The 22,339-nt window shown below is 37.4% G+C and overlaps 1 protein-coding gene across 1 annotated transcript; it reads left to right on the top strand.

Annotated features, from left to right (window-relative positions):
* Window positions 1-14,671: 14,671 nt before the first annotated feature.
* On the top strand, window positions 14,672-15,514 carry LOC138874396 (uncharacterized). The gene is made up of 2 exons (XM_070152764.1): window positions 14,672-15,079; window positions 15,374-15,514. Exons 1-2 carry the CDS (start codon window positions 14,672-14,674, stop codon window positions 15,512-15,514), a joined length of 549 nt encoding a protein of 182 aa, XP_070008865.1.
* Window positions 15,515-22,339: the final 6,825 nt, after the last annotated feature.

The raw sequence follows: 22,339 nt of genomic DNA, 5'->3' as shown, positions 1-22,339 counted from the left end.
TCTGAGTTGGAGCTTGTGTTACGGGACTAGAGGGTGTTTCATCTAATTCTTCTTCCTCATTTTCTTCTTTCTTATTTTCTTCATCCTCAGTTTCTTCGTCCTCAATAAAAATATTATTGTCAAATTGTCTTTGTAAAGTTTTATGATCTAGTTATTCTCCGAAATTAATGTTATAACATGCGAGGGTAGGGATAATGAAGTTTCATCAACATGAGTCATTTCATCTATATGTTTTCTAATTCTAGGAGAAGGGTTAGGATTAGTACTACGATTGGGATTACTACTACTTTCACCTTTACTATTTTTTTACTACTTTTTTTAAATAAGCCAAATACATTTTTAGGTGCCATAATTTAAATACGAAATTAAATTTAAAAAGTTAACACAAAAATTAAATACACAAAAAAAAATACGAAAATAGAACACGTAAAGTAAACACAAAAATTAAGTACTAAAATAATACGCAAAAATTATATATTAAAATTAGGAGATGTAACGAGTGCACCGTAATTAAATATTGAAACTTGAAGAAATTGCCTAAAATATTGCTCCAAATACTTGACGTATTAATTTGAAGATTGAAAGTTGCTCCAAAAATTTTCCCAAATACTTGAAACTTATCACTTGATAGTGAGAAAATTGAGAGAATAATATAGATAGAATGTAAGGGATTTGAGAGAGAATAATTAATTTTTGTGGGAAAAAATGAAGAAGGATGGGGGTATTTATAGTAGAAGATATGGCTTAAGTGTAATTTAATAAACTTAAGGGTTATATTAAAAGTTTGGGGGGAGGTGGTATTTTTTTGGGGAGGGGAGTGGGGTGGAGGCCAACTATATCCGTTTTTGGCCATTGGGAATGACTATTTTTGCAATTTATCTAGTCGTTGCCCAAAAGCTAGAATTCCAAAAAAAAGGACGCGGGACAGGCGGGACGGGACGAAATGGCCATCCTGTCCTATCCCGTGTCCCGTTTAACATGGCCCATCCCGTTTAGAATGAAGTGGGTCGGGTCGGGGCGGGACGGGCCATCCCGTTGGACAACCTTAGTATGAACTGAACAAGAGAGCTTAAGAGAGAAAATGTAATATATTATTTTATTATGCGTGAATATGATGATTATAAAATGATTAGAACCTCCTTTATATAGTAGAGAAATTCTACTTATGGTATAATTCTAAATACAAAAGGAAATCTCATGATTGGCTAAATGTCTGGTCTTGACTCGATGCGTGTCGAGATTTTCGCTACGATCTTTGCGCGATCACGGATGTCACGACCCAAAATTTCTACCTTTGGGTCCGTGATGGCGCCTAACATTTCACTTGCTAGGCAAGCCAACTTTGGAATAATAATAACCATTTTTAAAAAATTTAAATTCAATTTAATATCAAAGAAACAATGCAGAAGTAATTTTGATATAAAACAATTAATACATAATACTAGCAATGTAAAAAACAATCATAGAACCGGCGTCACAAGTGCACGAGCTACTAGAATAATACAAATAAAGGTCTGAATGTCAATAAAGCTGGCTGAAAGAAATACACAGCTATGATAAAGTGGAAGGGGACTTCAGAGCTGCGAACTCCTTGCAGCTATAGCTCAAGTCTCCTGTAAATAGCTGAATCCGAGCAAGTCTAATGCACGCCGCTTGGATCAACTCCAGTATCTGTACAAAAGAGTGTAGTGTGTAGTATCAGTACAACCGACCCCATGTACTGAGTAAGTGCCGAGCCTAACCTCAACGAAGTAGTGACGAGGCTATGTCGAGGCAATTTAACTTAACCTGCAACATTATATATAATATAGCAATAAAATAATTCTACACCAACAAGAAAGATAAACTGTAACATTAAATAAAATAGCTCAGTCGCCTATTCCAGGTCTCAGCTGTAACCAAGATCTCACACAAATCTCCGAATTTCCAAACTTCACATTAAAATAACCATATGTGCAGAGTATGAGAAACAATAGAGTAAAACAATAAATTTTCCAAATCTTGTATTAAAAATCAGTAAAACATAAATGTCCTCCCTTATCACTGTCTTGTTGCGGCATGCAACTCGATCCCACCTGTCCACCCTTATCGCTATCATTTATTTCACTTGTCCACCCTTAACACTATCATTTATTTCATATGTCCACCCTTATCACTATCATTTATTTATTTATTAAAAACTTTCACAACACTTTTATATCAACAAATGTAAACATATAACTGTACTTCTCATAAACTCATCAATATTATCTCAAAATGAAACCAGCAAGAATACATATATATATATATATATATATATATATATATATATATATATATATATATATATATATATATATATATATATATATATATATATCGTAAAACAACGTCACCCCACTCAATCTTTATGTACAATAATGAAACCAAGGAAAACAACTAATACTTTTTTAAAAAAAATTGCAACAAGGCTTAACAACAAATTAACAAGCCAAGTAATCATAGAAACAACAATGAACATGAAGCAATTATATTGGAAATGGGGAAAGGATCATGTAAGCAGAAAATTTAGTGGTGCATAGATACTCGTCACCTCACCTATACACCACACACATGAAATTTTACATAGTAATTAAGTTGGGGATTCATATTCCCTCAAGTCAAGGTTAAACCAAGTACTTACCTCGTTTTGTAATTTCAATCAATTACTCGGACACAACTTTCCCTTTTGAATTTGTCTCCAAAAGCTTCAAATATATTCACAAACAATTCGAAATACTCAACACGGATCGTAGGAATGAATTCCATAAGAATTTACTTATTTTTCGGATAAAAATTCAAAATTCATTTTAATATTCAGTAGTGGGACCCATATTTCGAATCCCGGAAAAACTTACGAAATTCGAACACCCATTCTGATCCAAGTTCAACCATCCCAATTTTATCGAATTCCGATAACAACTAGACCTCCAAATCTAAAATTTTCATTTTTGGAAGATTTTGCAAAAATCTTGATTTCTTCCATTTAAATCTGAATTAAACGATGAAAACAGCCATGGATTTATGTAATATAAACACTTTCGAGTATAGGACACTTACTTGAGTTGAAATCGTGAAGAACGTCTCAAAATCACCCAAGAACCGAGCTCCAAAAATTCCAAAACAAAAATGAAGAAAATGGGCATTTTTGGTCCTTAAGTTTCTGCCCGTCCGTCACTAAAAATCCATTTTCGTCACTAAAAGTCCACCAAAAACAGCTTTACCAGCCATATTCAATCGATCCTAACTTTCTGTACAAATATCTGAATGATGAATGGTTTAACTTTCTGGAAACTAGAATCCAAGGGATACACCTTTTATGTTTTGCATATTTTCAGATTTCCTATATATTTCGAGTTATAAGCTTCCAAAGTAGCCTCCTTGCATCGGAAATTTCTGGGAAATTTCAAAACAGCTTTACCAACCCTTATTCAATCGATCATTACTTTCTGTACAAATATCCAAATGATTAATGGTTAAATTTTCTGGAAACTAGAATTCAAGAGCTACAACTTCCATGTTTTGCGCAATTTTAGATTCCTTATAGATTGCTAGATATAAGCTTCCAAATTATGCTCCTCGCATCAGAATTTTTCGAACCTTGCTGTCAAAATGCAGCAAATTAAATTGGCCTAAAAATGGTCCGAAACCACTCTGAAACTCACCCGAGCCCCTCGGGACTCTAACCAAATATGCCAACATGTCCCAGAATACAATACAAACTTAGTCGAGGATTTAAACCACGCTAAACAACACTAAAATTTCGAATCGTGTCATGAATCGAATTATGAGTCTTCAATTCTTCTAACTTTTATATTTTGAGCCGAAAAGTATCAAATCAATCTGGAATGACTTCAAATTTTGCATACAAGTCATATTTGATGTAAGGGAGCTATTCCCATTTTCAGAATCAAAATCCGACCTCGTTATCAAAAATTCACCCTTCGGTCGGACTTTTCCAAAATCTTATATTTTCCAACTTTCGCCAAAATGTGTCGAATTGTCCTACGGACTTCCAAATCCAAATCTGAACATACACCTAAGTCCGAAATCATCATACGAATCTATTGACATCATCGAATCTCCATTCCGAGATTGTTTGCTCAAAAGTCAACTCTCGGTCATAACTTTCCAAAAATCTTCTATTTTCCAACTTTCGCCAAAATGCGCCGAATTATCCTACGGACTTCCAAATACAAATACGAGCATGCGTCTAAGTCCGAAATCACCATACGAAGCTATTGGAATCATCAAAATTCCATTCTGGGGTCGTTTGCAAAAAAGTGAAATATCCGGTCAAACTTAAGAAATCATTAGCCTTAGATTTCTAGATTCCGTTAAATGGCAATAATTTAAGCTAGGGACCTCCGAATTCGATTTCAGGCATCTGAACAACTCCCAAATCACGATACAGAACTACCGAAATGGTCAAAACTCGGATCCGGGTTCATTTGCTCAAAATGTTGACCGAAATCCATTTTTCACATAAAACCCTTCCGAAAAATTATACTGACTATGCACGCAAGTCGAGGAATTATTGATAGCGTTTTTCAAGGTTTTAAAACACTGATATGATTATTTAATTTAAAGATGACATTTTGGGTCATCACATTCTCTACCTCTAAAACATATGTTCGTCCTCGAACTACGAATTATTCTCAAGTTACCAAATTGATGATTTTACTTTTACACAATTATTCACGGTTGATCCCACATTACTGCATTCGACATCAGTCTGACAATACCATTTCAATTGAGATTATTTCCTTTATCCATATTTGTAAACGTTGAGACCAAATTTCTTACACTCCAACCATTTCTAGAAAGGTCCGATTTTTCACGTCAACACACGATATTAGTCCCTTCTGGATATAACAACTCGTGTCTATGCACCCATCAAATACGGGGTATTACATTCTCCCCGACTTCGGGTCATTCGTCCTCAAATGAGAAGTAAAGTCCGTCCTCAAACACATAATGAAACTTATCTCTTTCTTTGCACATTTCAATATTCCAAATTTTTCTAACTCCCAAATTTTGCAGAAATTTTGGCAGAGTCTCCCCTATAATTGGGCCTATCCACCTGTCAGAGTAACACCAAAACAACTCCTAATAACATGTCCACAACCCAACAAAGCACCACAAAGTATATATCAATAACACTAATCTCCACATTACAAGCATGACATTATCACAATGATATCTTGACATAAAATGCATCATATGTATGACCACAATCACATCTCTAGTCTTAATGGTTGTTCATAATAGATTACAACATCGCCAATTAACCTCATGTTAACAAAATTTCATTTCAAACCTCCAGTTTACTAACAACCAGGCATGAAGATCTTATAATAACTTACCCGAATTAACGAGTCACAATTTAACGCCACATGCACTCTCACCTCGTAGGCTAAAACTCAATAGTTACAATACAAATTTGGCAAATTATGCACAGAGATATTCATACCAGAATTTTCAAATAAGCCTAATAGGCATGACTCCCTACAAGTGCTATAGCACAAATTTTTAATTTCACAAAGGGAGCATTTAAACACATTTTTTTTACCACAAGGACCTCATCCTTATATAACATCTACCACAGCTTGTTCCCCAATTTAAACATATCAAATCATATTAAAACGTGAGGATCTTATCCTCGGTTTCTGAATCACCAGTAATATACACATCGTGCCAATCAAAATATTCCATTTTCTTCTTTTAAATATTTTTCATTAAACAAAAATCACATCACATAATGATAGATGAAGCTATCTCCCAATAGGAGTGTTCGCATAAGTAGATTTAAGAATTATGAAGCTCACTCATAAGTGGAGCACAATAGGAGAACTTTCCTCGATACTCAAAACCGAATCAAGTTAAGGAAATTTTGACTTTATAATAAATCGAGACCGTACTTATAACGATACTGTCTGGTGTAGCAACCTCAGCCATACCATAGAAAATATATCAACGGACTGGGTCTCCACCTCTAGGAATCTGACCTCCACCTCTAACTACCTGACCCCTACCCCTTGCTGGTTGGGCAGGTGGTACTGGAGCTGGTGCCGAAACCATAGCATGAGAACCCTGATGCTGAAGCTGATTACCTGCACATTTTGGACAAGTCCTCCGAATATGCCCATATTCACCACACTCAAAACATCCCTCATGATGCATAAATTGACCCAAATGAATTGACTGATCACGATAAATGCTCTACAGATGAGGTGCTTTAATAGGATCTGAAGGAGCACTGTAAACCGGCTGGGCAGAATGAGGCAAATAAGAACCACGACCACCCGAAGTACCATATGAAGCCTGTAGTGCTGAATGAAATGGCCTGGGAGAATGGCCTCTGCTAAATGAAGTCCCGCCTCCAGATGAGACACCATTGAAACCACTGGAATGGCGAGGTCTTTTGTCAGACCCTTGACCTCCTATCACGAGAACCGACTCAACCCTCCTAGCCACACTAGTTGCATCTTGAAAAGAGATCTCGGTCCCTGTTTCCTTGGACATTTGCAACCTGATAGGTTGAGCGAGGCCCTCAATAAACCGTCTGACCCTCTCTCTCGTTATGGGTAACAAGAGAATAGCATGTCTAGCCAAATCCACGAAACAAGTCTCATACTAGGTCACGACGGTCATGCTGCTGAAGTCGCTCAAACTGACGACGTTTCTCCTCTCGAGTAGTGATAGGCAAAAACTTTTCCATAAAGAGATGAGAAAACTGATCCCAAGTCAAGGCAGGCGACCCAACTGGTCTAGTCAACAGATAATCCCTCCACCATTTCTTGGCGGAACCAGTCATCTGAAAAGCAGCAAAATCGACCCCATTGGTCTCCAAAATACCCATATTACGCAACACCTCATGACAACTATCTAGATATTCCTGAGGGTCCTCTGAAGTAGCACCACTGAAGTGGACAGGGAAAAGCTTGGTAAACTTGTCCAGTCTCTACAAAGCATCTGAAGACATGGCTACCCCACCAACAGGCGGCGTTGCTGCAACTGGCTGAATTACCCCAACTGGATTGGCTGATGGATTCTGAACCTAAGTAGTAGTTGGAACCGGAGTGTGGGTAGCAGGAGTCTGGACCCCTCCTCCAGTCTGAGATACGGCTGATACAACAGGAAATGTGCCAGTTTGGGTCAACTCTCCATAATGCCTGCTAAACGGACCAAAACATTCTGAAGTACCGGGGTAGCAATAAACCCCTATGGGACCTGAGCTGGAACCCCCTCATTAATCTCGACCTGAGGTTCCACAGCTGGGGCTGCTGCCTGAGCAATGGGCTGAGCCCTGCCCCTGCCTCGGCCTCTGGCGCGGCCTCGGCCTCTGCCCCTAGTAGGAGCTGCTGTTGTTGGAGGACCAGAATGTCGGTCGGTGGAACAGGAAGCACGTGTTCTCTCCATCTGCAAGAGAATAGAAGAATCCAATCAGTATTTGAGATAAGAAGAATCGCACGATAGAGTAGAATCGAAGTGAAATTGTTCCTAACTTCATATCCTCTAAGAAATAAGTACATACGTCTCCGTACCAATCCTTCAGACTCTATTAAGCTTGCTCGTGACTCGTGAGACCTATGTAACCTAGTGCTCTGATACCAACTTGTCACGACCCAAAATTCCCACCTTATGGTCCGTGATGGCGCCTAACATTTCACTTGCTAGGCAAGCCAACTTTGGAATAATATTAACCATTTTTAAAAATTTTAAATTCAATTTAATATCAAAGAAACAATGCGGAAGTAATTCTGATATAAAACAATTAATCCATAATACTAGCAATGCAAAAAAAACATCCCAGAACTGGCGTCACAAGTACACGAGCTACTAGAATAATACAAATAAAGGTCTGAATGAAAATAAAGGTGGCTGAAAGAAATACACAGCTATGATAAAGTGGAAGGGGACTTCAGAGCTGCGAACGCCTTGCAGCTATAGCTCAAGTCTCCTGTAAATAGCTGAATCCGAGCAAGCCTAATGCGCGCCGCTTGGATCAACTCCAGTATCTGTACAAAAGAGTGCAGTATGTAGTATTAGTACAACCGACCCCATGTATTGAGTAAGTGTCGAGCCTAACCTCGACGAAGTAGTGACGAGGCTAAGGCGAGGCAATGTAACTTAACCTGCAACATTATATATAATATAGCAACAAAATAATTCTACCCCAACAAGAAAGATAAATTGTAACATTAAATAAAATAGCTCAGTCGCCTATTCCAGGTCTCAGTTGTAACCAAGATCTCACACAAATCTCCAAATTTCCAAACTTCACATTAAAATAACCATATGTGCAGAGTATGAGAAACAGTAGAGTAAAACAGTAAATTTTCCAATTCTTGTATTAAAAATCAGTAAAACATAAATGTCCTCCCTTATCACTGTCTTGTTGCGACGTGCAACCCGATCCCACCTGTCCATCCTTATCGCTATCATTTATTTCACCTGTCCACCCTTATCACTATCATTAATTTCACATGTCCACCCTTATCATTATCATTTATTTATTTATTAAAAACTTTCACAATTCAGGCCAAGCCTTTCACAACACTTTTATCTCAACAAATGTAAACAGAAAACCGTGCTTCTCATAAACTCATCAATATTATCTCAAAATGAAACCAGCAGGAACACACACACACATATATATATATATATATATATATATATATATATATATATATATATATATATATATATATATATATATATATATATATATATCGTAAAACAACGCAACCCACTCAATCTTTATGTACAATAATGAAACCAAGGAAAACAACTAATACTTTTTAAAAAAAAAAATAATTTCAACAAGGCTTAACAACAAATTAACAAGCCAAGTAATCATAGAAACAACAATGAACATGAAACAATTAAAACATGAAGCAATTATATTGGAAATGGGGAAAGGATCATGTAAGCAAAAAATTTGGTGGTGCATAGATACACGTCACCTCACCTATACACCACACACATGAAATTTTACATAGTAATTAAGTTGGGGATTCTTATTCTCTCAAGTCAAGGTTAAACCAAACACTTACCTCGCTTTGTAATTTCAATCAATTACTCGACCACAACTTTCCCTTTTGAATTTGTCTCCAAAGCTTCAAATCTATTCACAAACAATTCGAAATACTCAACACGGATCGTAGGAATGAATTCCATAAGAATTTACTAATTTTTCGGATATAAATCCGAAATTCATTTTAATATTCAGAAGTGGGACCCATATTTCGAATCCCGGAAAAACTTACGAAATCTGAACACCCATTCCGATACGAGTTCAACCATACCAATTTTATCCAATTCCGATAACAACTCGACCTCCAAATCTAAAATTTTTATTTTTGTAAGATTTTGCAAAAATCTTGATTTCTTCCATTTAAATCCGAATTAAACGATGAAAACAACCATGGATTTATGTAATATAAACACTTTCGAGTACAGGACACTTACTTGAGTTGAAATCGTGAAGAACACCTCAAAATCGCCCAAGAACCGAGCTCCAAAAATCCCAAAACTAAAAGAAGAAAATGAGCATTTTTGGTCCTTAAGTTTCTGCTCATCCGTCACTAAAAGTCCATATTCGTCCCTAAAAGTCGTCACTAAAAGTCCACCAGAAACAGCTTTACCAGCCATATTCAATCGATCATAACTTTCTGTACAAATATCTGAATGATGAATGGTTTAACTTTCTTGAAACTAGAATCCAAGGGCTACAAATTTTATGTTTTGCATATTTTCGGATTCTCTATATATTTCGAGATATAAGCTTCCAAAGTAGCCTCCTCGCATCAGAAATTTCTGGGAATTTTCAAAATAGCTTTACCAGCCCTTATTCAATCGATCATTACATTCTGTACAAATATCCAAATAATTAATGGTTACATTTTCTGGAAACTAGAATGCAAGAGATACAACTTTCATGTTTTGTACATTTTCAGATTCCTTATAGATTGCTAGATATAAGCTTCCAAATTATGCTCCTCGCATCAGAATTTTCGAACCTTGCTGTCAAAATCCAGCAAGTTAAATTGGCCTAAAAATGATCTGAAACCACTCCGAAACTCACCCGAGCCTCTCGGGACTCTAACCAAATATGCCAACATGTCCTAAAATACAATACGAACTTAATCGAAGATTTAAACCACGCTAAACAACACTAAAATTTTGAATCGCGCCATGAATCGAATTATGAGTTTTCAATTCTTCTAACTTCTATATTTTGCACCGAAACGTATCAAATCAATCCGGAATGACTTTAAATTTTGCACACAAGTCATATTTGACATAAGGGAGCTATTACCATTTTCAGAATCGAAATCTGACCTCGTTATTAAAAATTCACCCTTCAGTCGGACTTTTCCAAAATCTTATATTTTCCAACTTTCACCAAAATGTGTCGAATTGTCCTACGGACTTCCAAATCCAAATCCGAACATACGCCCAAGTCTGAAATCATCATACGAAGCTATTGATATCATCGAATCTCTATTCCGAGATCGTTTTCTCAAAAGTCAACTCTCGGTCAATCTTTCCAAAAATCTTCTATTTTCCAATTTTCGCCAAAATGCGCCGAATTATCCTACGGACTTCCAAATACAAATCTGAGCATGCGCCTAAGTCCAAAATCACCATACGAAGCTATTGAAATCGTCAAAATTCCATTCCGGGGTCGTTTGCTCAAAAGTCAAATCTGTGGTCATACTTAAGAAATCTTTAGCCTTAGATTTCTTGATTCCGTTAAATAGCGATAATTTGAGCTAAGGACCTCCGAATTCGATTTCGGGCATATGACCAAGTCCCAAATTATGATACAGAACTACCGAAATGGTCAAAACTCGGATCCGGGTTCGTTTTCTCAAAATGTTGACCGAAGTTAACTCAGTCGAGTTTTAAAGCTCTAATTCATACTTTTAATCCATTATTCACATAAAAACCTTCCAGAAAATTATACGGATTGTGCACGCAAGTCGAGAAATTATTGATAACGCTTTTCAAGGTCTTCACACGCTGATATGATTATTTAATTTAAAGATGACATTTTGGGTCATCACAACGGATATCCCAACTTTCTGTTATTCGGTTTAGCAGGCTTCCTTCGATCTCACTCGATCTCTATTTCGCTTCGGTCTCGATCACGGCTGGTTTCAATCTTGATCGATCATCGACTCATGAGCTTAGCAATCCATCTTCTTACCATGGTTCGATGCAATGTGAGGTCGAGCCTTGGTCTGCCATCCCGATTTCGATTAGCCATGCAGAATTAGAGAAGTCTGGTTCTGACCGTATACAATCCTCCTAGATTAAAAGTAGGTGGTTTGAAAATCACATGTGAATAGAATCAACTTACTTACTTAGTGAGCTTCTTAATAGCATAACATCATCCTCTTCTTTCTCCTTTTCCATTTCCATTCCCTCCGTTGGTATAAATTATAATAAATAACAGACGTACCGAAAAAACTATATCTTATTTTTGATAGGTTATTCCTACTTATAATTCTCTTATTCTTCAACTAGCTTTGTATTATTAATTTTTCCTTTTCAAGCTCTAAACTTACACATGAAAATTAGACCTTACTCTTAGTAAGTTGAGTTCATAGTGTAGCAGAGCTACCCAGTCGGAGTACCTTACAAACCAATTGATCGAAAATCAAATTTGAAAGTTGTTAACTCGTTACATATAGATAGAGAATTAAAATTTAAATTATTTAAACATCTCAAGATTTGGGTAATTTTTGTTTGAATAGGGTAACTTTTATCCTTGTGATAAAATAATTATCATTTTGCCGTTTTAATATTTTCACCGGCAAAAAAAAATACACGATTCAAAAGTATAAATTCAACATATTTAACTCTTCACATAAATTTAAACGTACGTCCTTTAATTCAGTACTAAAAGTTCAAAAAAAATATAGAAGTATTACAAATAAAAAATTTGTCTGAAAATATTTAAGAAAAAATCAAATTTTGTGTCGTAGCAGAGATAAAGATCGATTAGTTTCTACAAAACATAAATCTATTAGTCGGGGTGTTCATAAAAACCCGAAAAATCGAACCAAACCGAAAACCAAACCAAACCGACCAAAAAAACCAATACTTTTTGGTTTGGTTTGGTTTGGTTTGGTTTGGTTTTGAATTTTAAAAACCTATCAAATTTGGTTTGGGTTTGTTTTAATCACAAAATAACCGAAAAAACCCGAACCAAACCGACTATATGAGTAGCTATTTCAAATTTATTATTACACCTATATATATATATATATATATATATATATATATATATTTTTATACAAAGTTTCAAAATTTTTATGATGAATGTTAATCGTTTGCGCTTTTAATACAGTTATTTACCTTTACATTCTAGTTTGATTGGTAATTTTCTTTTGTTAAGTGTAAGAATCCATTTCATGTTAAAAAAAATATATTTTTAATTGAGTCTTTAAATTATTCATCACTATTTGATTCAGTTATCATCAATATATCTTAGTAAATAATAGATTTCTCAAAGGGCAATTGATTTGATAGTGTTACATTGAAAATATGATCGCCGGAATATGTGTTTGGTAGTATATGTCTTATATTTAAGAAAAAACTAACAAATAACCGAAAAAACCAAGAAACCGACAAAACCCGACATAAACCGAATCGAGAAAAAACCTACTTAATTGGTTTGGTTTGGTTCTAATATTTTGAAAAACCGACTTACTTGGTTTGGTTTCTTTTTAGGGAAAAACCGATCCAAACCGAACCATGAACACCCCTATCTATTAGTGTTTGTAATGATTTAGCAAAAAGTGATAATAAAGTCATCAATATGGGCGGGCCCAATCCAGCCCGTGATTAGCCAGAATTTTTGGAGCCCATTTAAAAATGAGGCTTTTAAGCCCGACCCGAGTAAGCCTCTGGCCAGTGAGGCTGGGCTGGGCCGACTCGTAAGCCTAATAAAAATATTTATTTAAAATATATAAAATATAAAAAGTGTATTATCTCTATCCCGGGATTTCGCTGCTTTCCTCCTTCGAAAAATGCTCACTTTTTCTTCTCTGGTTTTTCCGCTTCTTTATTTTGTTGTTAATTTTCTTTTTGGGTATTGGTTAACTCCAAGCTTTCTTCATTACCATCTCCATTGAGTGGGTTTGGGACCTGCAATCTGATTTGTTTTTTGAAGAACACTAAGAATATTGTAAGAATTTTTTTTATGGATTTCTTGTAGTGTCATAAAACTTCCCTGGCCGTTTTACGAAAACTTGAAGTATTTAATTTAAACAACTTTTTAAGTTGATGATTGTGGTTAGGCCATACAGATATCTTTCCAAATATCAAAGAAAGAATGTTTTAGTGGAGTTATAAACCACTGTTCTTAATTAAATATGGTGTTTTACAAGATTTTTAAGAACTATTAATCTATAGAACTATTACACGAACGCTTTTGACGACATTCTCTCTCTCCTTTCTTTATCTCCGAAAGCCCCCAGCCTTAACGGCTACTTCAACACCCACCGGCAACCACTCCCCAGGTAAGTCCCCCCCATCCCATCTCTCTTCCCCAATCTCTCTCATACCCCCACCCCCGTCTGTTATCTCTCTCATAACCCCCTAATCCCCGGCTTGTTCTTCACCCCCACTACCGGATCGTCGCCGGTGGATATCTGAGCGTCGAACACTGCTCTCCCCGTCTCTGCTCATCTCCCCTTCCTTTTCTTTTCTTTTTCTTTTTCTTGTTTTTTTTTTCTCTTCTTCTACCTCCCCCCCCCCCAAAAAAAAACTGTAAAGATCCCGTATCGGAGCTCCGGTGACCTTTCGAGTTTGATCCTTTTCGACAGCGAGTTTCCACTTAAAAAATTGTAAGATTTCTACCTTGCAATTGTTCAGTTTGTTGTACCACGGTAGAACTTGGTGAATTTTGTATAGTTCTCTGCTTTTTCCCTATAATTCCACTACTACTGTCAGGGCTACACCAGTGGTAGCGGTGACAGCCCTCCTGCTTTTTGGGTCGTGGTATATTCTGTGTTCAGGGAAGTTCACGAACTTGTCGAAGACAATTTGGGCGCACAAGCACTAGCAAAGGAGAGCAATCTGAGCGAGCGTCATCAAATGGCAGTGGGAAGCGGTGCGTGAGCGTATAACTACACCAAGTAAAGCCAGTCAACACAGGTTTGGTTCTCGGGAGTTGGTACCTCCCGTTCTACGGTTTCCCTTTTGGTGTTTAGCTAAATTGATGTCCCTTTAGTTCACAATAGTTCAATCATTCTACAAGTGTAGTTGTAGTGACTTGTTTCCTTCTAGTTTGATTCGTTGGCCGTTGGGCACTAGCGAGCCCTCTTTAGATTGACAGTAGGGGTAAGTGGTTGCAGTCTGGGATGGTAGATTAAGGGCATGTCCTCGGGTGGGGAAAAGTGTGGGGCCAGGGTCAGGGTGTGGGACGGGAGGCAGGGGAGGTAGAAGGGGCAAGGGAGCCTATAGGTTGAGAATCGGGTCATGGAACATAGGTTCGCTGACGAGTAAGTCCATAGAGTTGGCAAAGATCCTCCAGAAGAGGAAGATTAATATAGCGTGTGTCCAGGAGACTAGGTGGGTTGGATCGAGGGCGAGAAACGCGGATGGGTATAAGTTGTGGTACTCTGGAGTCCACATGGGTAAGAATGGAGTGGGTATCCTGGTTGATAGTCATCTTAGAGAGTCGGTGGTTGAGGTCAGGAGGGTGAATGATAGACTAATGACTATTAAATTGGTGGTGGGTGAGTGTACTTTAAATGTCGTTAGCGCGTACGCGCCGCAAGTTGGCTTGGATGAGGAGATTAAAATGCGCTTTTGGGAGGGGTTGGATGACATCGTTTGTAGCATTCCACCTTCCGAGAGGTTATTTATAGGAGGAGATTTCAGTGGTCATATTGGGTTGTCCGCAGGTGGTTATACTGAGGTGCATGGCGGCTTTGGTTTTGGGGAACGAAACGGAGGGGGCACTTTGCTGCTGGACTTTTCCAAGGCATTCGATCTAGTGATTGCAAACTCAAGTTTTCCGAAGCAGGAGGAGCATTTGGTTACTTACCAAAGTTCGGCGGCGAAGACTCAGATTGACTATCTCCTTTTCCGGAGATGCGACAGAAGGTGGTGCGAGGATTGCAAAGTTATCCCAGGTGAGACCCTTGCAACGCAACATAGGCTTTTGGTGATGGACATTGGTATTATGATAAATAGGAAGAAGAGGTCAGTACGAGGCCGCTCGAGGATTAGGTGGGGCGCCTTGACTGAGGATAAAGCTCAGGAGTTGGCAGGAAGGTTATCGGCAATGGGAGCTTGGAGAAGTAGTGGGGACGCAAACACTATGTGGTAGACGACGGTAGATAGCATAAGGAAGGCGGCGAAAGAGGTGTTAGGTATATCTTCTGGACGCACCGGTGGCCACAAAGAAGACTGGTGGTGGAATGTCGGTGTCCAAGGTAAAGTGGAAGCGAAGAAGGCGGCTTACCTGTGACTAGTAGGGAGCACTGGCGAGGAGGAGAAGACAGCGAACATAGAGAGATATATGGTTGCTAGGAAGGAGGCGAAGATGGTAGTAACGGAGGCTAAGGCAACAGTTTTTGCTTGTCTGTATGAGGAACTAGGGAACAAAGGCGGGGAGAAGAAGTTATTCCGACTCGCTAAGGTGAGAGAGAGGGCGGCTCGGGATCTGGACCAAGTGAGGTGCATAAAAGATGATGACGGCAAAGTTTTGACGGGGGAGGACCAGATTAAAAGGAGATGGCAGTCCTACTTTCATAGACTTCTAAATGAAGAAGGGGATAAGGATATTACAATAGGTGAATTGAGGAATGCAGACAGCCCCCATGAATTAAGTTATTGTAGGGACATTGAGGTCAATGAGGTCATGGAGGCAATGCGTAAGATGAGGAGGGGCAGAGCTACCAGGCCAGACGAAATTCCGATTGAACTTTGGAGAGGTGTGGGTAGAGCAGGCTTGGAATGGCTTACTGGGTTGTTTAATGTTATGTTCAAGACTAATAGGATACCTGAAGAGTGGAGGTGGAGTACAATGGTTCCGTTGTATAAGAACAAAGGTGATATCCAGAGTTGTAACAACTATAGGGGTATCAAATTACTGAGTCATACCATGAAAGTCTGGGAGAGAGTGGTTGAAATGAGAGTGCGAAGGACGGTGTCTATTTCAGACAACCAGTTCGGGTTCATGCCGGGACGATCTACCACAGAAGCTATCCACCTTATTAGGAGGATGGTGGAACAATACAGGGATAAGAAGAAGGATCTTCACATGGTGTTTATCGATCTAGAGAAAGCGTACGACAGGGTACCTAGGAAAGTCTTATGGAGCTGCTTAGAGGCTAAAGGGGTCTCGGTTGCATACATTAGGGTGATTAAAGATATGTATGATGGAGCTAAGACACGGGTTAGAATAGTAAGAGGCGACTCTGAGCATTTTCCGGTTGTTACAGGGTTGCACCAAGGGTCGGCGTTCAGCCCTTTCCTATTTTCCCTGGTGATGGATGCCATAACGCACAATATTCAAGGGGAGGTGTCATGGTGCATGCTATTTGCTGATGACATAGTCCTAATTGATGAGACCCGACGCGGCGTCAATGAGAGGCTAGAGGTTTGGAGACAGACCCTTGAGTCTAAAGGGTTCAGATTGAGCAGGATGAAGACGGAATACCTCGAGTGCAAATTTGGGGACGAGGCGACGGACGAGGGAGTAGAAGTGAGGCCTGAATCTCAAGTCATACCTAAGAGGGGTAGTTTCAAGTACCTTGGGTCAGTTATTCAAGGGACCGGGGAGATCGACGAGGATGTTACACACCGTATAGGGGTGGGGTGAATGAAGTGGAAGTTAGCGACGGGAGTCCTGTATGACAAGAAAGTGCCACTGTTACTAAAAGGTAAGTTTTATAGAGCAGTAGTTAGACCTGCCATGTTGTATGGTACCGAGTGTTGGCCGGTTAAGAACCTACACATCCAGAAGATGCAAGTAGCAGAGATGAGGATGTTGAGGTAGATGTGCGGGTATACAAGGATGGATAAGATTAGGAATGAAGATATTCGAGAGAGGGTGGGAGTGGCACCAATAGAGGACAAGATGCGGGAAGCACGACTCAGATGGTTCGGGCACATTCAGAGGAGGTGCACTAATGCACCTGTAAAGAGGTGTGAGTGATTGGCGGTGGTGGGTACGATGAGAGGTAGAGGGAGACCTAAGAAGTATTGGGGAGAGGTGATCAAGCAGGACATGGCGCGACTTAGGATTACTGAGGACATGGCCCTAGACAGGGGATTGTGGAGGTCGAACATTAAGGTTGAAGGTTAGGGGAAGTTGTGAATATCTATACAGCGCACTAGAGTGAGACTAGCCCGTTAGGAGTTAGGATTAGGATACTACTGGTTAGCTACTGATGCAGGGCTTTATACGCTGGATATTAGTTTACCTTCCATCTCTTTCGTATTTCCTATATTCTCTTATATGGCTGTTATTTTGCTATTTTAATTTCTTTTATGTATTTTATGTTATTATATTATGAGTCTATCAATAGTACTAATATATCGTCACTTGGTGATTTCTTGAGTTGAGGGTCTCCTAGAAACAGCCTCTCTGCCCCTCGGGGTAGGGGTAAGGTCTGCGTACATACTACCCTCCCCAGACCTCACTTGTGGGATTATACTGGAATGTTGTTGTTGTTGTTGTACTATCTCTAGCGGTAGAAAGTCAGAATTGAATCTTTACTTAGAGGAACCAAAGTTTGATCTTAAGAAGTTTCAAAAGATGGATGTTGTCATGTATTGAAAGGACCATTCTAGAAAATATCCCGATCTTTCAGTCATGGCGCGTGGTGTACTTAGTATTCCTATTACCACTATAGCATCAGAATCAACATTTAACATTATATGGGCGTATTCTAACAAAATACAGAGGTTGCATCCATCACGAAAATGTCCAAACACTTGATAATACTCGCAATTGGTTGCACAGCTTTTCCTAAACTCAAGCTGGTAATATATTTTTATGTGAATGTGAATATTATTAGTTTTTAAAATTTAATTATTCTTAATATTTAACTATTAATATTGCATATGAATTGTAGACGTAGATAAAAGTGAATATGTTAAGACAACCTTATTACAAACGGATTCAGATGTGTTTGATGAAGATGATGTGTTGGATATCCCATAAGCGTCATGGACGTTCTCTTGAAAAGTTTTTTTTTTTTGAGTTTTTGACTTTTAGTGAAAGAAATATAGTCTTGTCTTTTACCTTTTTAGTGTTTATTGTGATATGTTGGAATACTATAAAAAGTTATTAACTTTTGCAAAAAAAAAAAAATCCATTAAGATATTTTTTAACTTTTAAATATTTATCTATTTTTAGATTAGAACTTAAAGAAAAAATATAAATTATATTTTAAAAAATAATGGATCGGTCCGTGGGGGCCCGCGTCCCACATAGTACTGAAATGGGTTGACCATTATAAGGCCTATCAAAATGGTGGGCTAGCCCAACCCAATCAATTACTAAAGTGCACATGCGCTCGGCTGGCTATATTGACACCTCTAAGTGGTAACCTAAATGTTCTTAGTAACTTTAGTATCTCTATTACTAATGAAATGATATTCCAATATTATGAACAAAACTTTCTTTCGACCACAAAAATAAAATAAAATAAAAATTCACATGCTTCAGAGCATCTAATTTATTGTAATTAGAAAATATATTCATTAATTTGTGAGTAAATCTTTTTATATTTTAAGAAGGCGAAATACATAAAGCACTCCTTTAAATTGACGATCAACTAAACACCTCAATCGAATCATTTTTCATTTTAACACTTTAAGTGGCTATTAAGTAGGTCAAGTAAACACCCGAGTACAACAGATCATATGTGTGAATTGCACTTGCCAGTGACATGTCAAATGGACCAAACAAAAAATGACACGTGTAATTTTGCCATAAAAATTTGACACATGTAATTAACAAAAAAAATACATTTAAAGAAACTTCTTTATCATCTCCTCTCTCATTTTACATAGCAGCCGCCGACTCCTCCATTTCTGTCGCCGCATCGCTACCAATCGCTGCCTTCGGAGCAACAAATTCTTTTCAGAAAATGGCACGTCATTAGCGTCTGAATATGATGATAAAGAAGAGCATAAGAAGAAACTTCATTTTTTTGACGAGAGAGAGTAAAAAGAACCAAATGAGTTAAAAAATTCCCGCAACCTCCAGTTTTTCCGTCGAAATTGGTTCTGTTCACTGAGTAATTTCTAAATATATAAATGTTTTTTTTATAAAAGAACAAATATTAAATACATTGACTACCAAAATGCCACATTACTTAGAGGAGGGGGAGAGGAAGGGGAGAGGATTGAACGGGGAAGGAATGAGATTCTATAACACTCTTCAAATTTATAAAAGGTTCGAGACACGCTAATTATAGAACTAAATTATTACTATTTTTATTATTTTTATCTTGCCTATAGTGATATATATATATATATATATATATAATTAGAAAAATATTAATAGTTTTAATATTATTAATTATTAAAAGTGGATACCATTAAATACTTGTTAAGTCCAAAAAAAGGAAGAAAAAAAAAGTGACGTAAGAATTGGGCTTAAAGCCCATTGAGTGGTGTGCCTATTGTGGGGGAAGTGCATGGTTAGCCACTAATAACACATGTATTTACTTTTAAGCCACTGTTTAAAATGTTTTAGTCTTTAGTCACCGCTTTAATAAACTTTAACTGCCCGGACGAAAATACCCTTCTACTCATGTCTTTAACTTTAGGACTTCAGGACTACATGTCCTTAACTTTTGAACTTGAAACTCTAAGTTCAGGACTACATGTCCTTAACTTTTGAACTTAACTTCAGGACTTCAGGACTACATGTCCTTAACTTTTGAACTTGTTAGTCTAAGTTCAGGACCAAGTGTCCTTAACTTTTGAGCTTGTTAGTCTAAGTTTAGGACCTATTGTCCTTGACTTTTGGGCTTCTTAGCCTAAGATCATGACCTATTGTCCTTAACTTTTGAGCTTGTTAGTCTAAGTTCAGGACTTCAGGACCTGTTGTCCTTAACTTTTGAACTTGTAACTGTAAGTTCAGGACCTATTGTCCTTAACTTTTGGGCTTCTTAGCCTAAGATCAGGACCTATTGTCCTTAACTTTTGAGCTTGTTAGTCTAAGTTCAGGAATTCAGGACCTATTGTCCTTAACTTTTGAACTTGTAATTGTAAGTTCAAGATCTATTGTCCTTAACTTTTGAGCTTGTTAGTCTAAGTTCACGACCAAGTGTCCTTAACTTTTAAACTTGTAATTCTAAGTTCAGGACCAAGTATCCTTAACTTTGAACTTGGAACTCGAAATTCAAGACCAAGTGTACTTCACTTTTGAACTTGTAACTGTAAGTTCAGGATTCATAATGTAGCAGAAAATCAAACGTTATTTGTATCTTTTCACAAAAAAATAAAAATAATAATAATTGCAATTTACCTATAAGATTGATGTCAAATTACACAATCTTTTTGAATCAAATTGTTTTCTTAATTTGCTTCTTTTATGGTAATTTTGCAGCCTCCTGCTTCCTTTCTGGCAACTATAGAGGAATACATACGAGAAGCACCACATGCAGGTCCCGTGTCAAGTAGGAGGCTAGTGAAAACTGGAAAATACCCTGGATATACACTTTTGAGCTATCAACATTCTCTTTTTAGTTTTTTCCTATTTGATCACAGAAACAAATATAACTAAGATATTTAAAAACTTGTACTAATATGACTTCCGTAGGTATTGGTATTTGAACCTTTGCTCAAATGGTTCAGATCCATTGACAAGGAGTTTAGTAGGTAAAAGTAAAAGAGAGAATCCTATGCTTTTAGAGAACTAAAATTGGGGCCACTTTATAAACCAGTTTCATTTAAGAGAACCAACCATTTTTAAGATCTCCATAGAAATCAACCCTCAAAACTCCTATGTCTATGATACCACTGTATTTTCGTTTGGGAAGGAAAGGGTAACAACGTCCTTTCATATTACTTTTAATAAACTAGTGGCTACTTTTGCTTAATATTAAAAATGCTGGATGAAAATAAATACAACTTTAAATAATGGTTACCCCATATAATTTTTTACCCCATATAATTTTGTAGGGAAAAGAAGAAGGTTTAAAGCCTTAAGCCTTGGGAAAGAGGGGTTACGGGAAACTAGAGAAAAGGACTTCTGTGCACAAAACAAAAACAGAACACATCCTAGCAGGTACTCACATGGGCAAATAATATTCTAGGGTACTTACCAATCACTAATTCTTGAACTCAGGTACATAGAATTTTCTATTCTCAATTATCCTAAAGTAGTAGTAGGTAAGAATAGAATAGTTAATTTCCTTCTTCCTCTATATCAACAACAAATTTCATGTTTAGGTATGAAACTTTAAAATTGATTAAAATGCACTGGTTGTTGTAGAATCGATTGTTTGATTGGTGTCAATTGGACTGGGGTCTACGTATTGGCTCGAGAAGTTTTGAGGTGAGTTGATATAACCCCTTTACTAAAGTGGTTTAACTCACAAAAGCATGCATACAAGGTATTTGATGAATTGCTTAAAAGAGACATATTTACTTAATTGGAGTGAGTGAGTACCTATTAACTTAGAATTATTCTAGCAAAAGTTTAGATGATTTATTATGATATATGTGCATAAATTTTCAGTTCTTTGTGTGATTCTTATATGCTATTTTCATGTTGAAAATTTATGAATAAGCAAGAATCTTAGAAATACTTTTACATGTTTATTTCATTCTTATACCATGCTTTACATTTAAGGATACCAACATGAGCATGTACATGAGGTTCATAAAGAAAAGATTTAGACTTGAAAAGTCACAAGAAGAAGTTGTAGAAAGAAAAGATTTTTGGGAGTATCCTTTATTCTGAGAAGGGGTCATCGTCCAAGCTGAGGGTCCTGACCAAGGCGTTGACTTCCTGAAACTACTTGTGCCAAAGTAGGGAGCACACGAGCCGAGGTCTCGTTGCTGAGCATTTACTTAGCCATGCTAAGGTATGATACATGAGCGCTGAGAACCATGAAGCGAGTGACACCTCATGGATTGGGCCTAGTCGATCAGGTTCGGATTGAACCCGTGCCGATCACACGGTGACTGAGATAGAATTAAGTTAGGATAGTTGGAACTCCCAAAGAATAAAGTGAAGTATTTTTTTTATAAGAAAGAAAAAGAAAAGGATTTCTTTTAGAATATTCATAAACTGCGATTATGTAATTATTTTAGAATTATTCTT

This window comes from Nicotiana sylvestris, chromosome 1 (assembly GCF_000393655.2).
Source record: "Nicotiana sylvestris chromosome 1, ASM39365v2, whole genome shotgun sequence".
Taxonomy (NCBI): Eukaryota; Viridiplantae; Streptophyta; class Magnoliopsida; order Solanales; family Solanaceae; genus Nicotiana; species Nicotiana sylvestris.
Note: the sequence above shows the minus strand (reverse complement) of the source record. Positions and strands in the feature narration are given on the sequence as shown.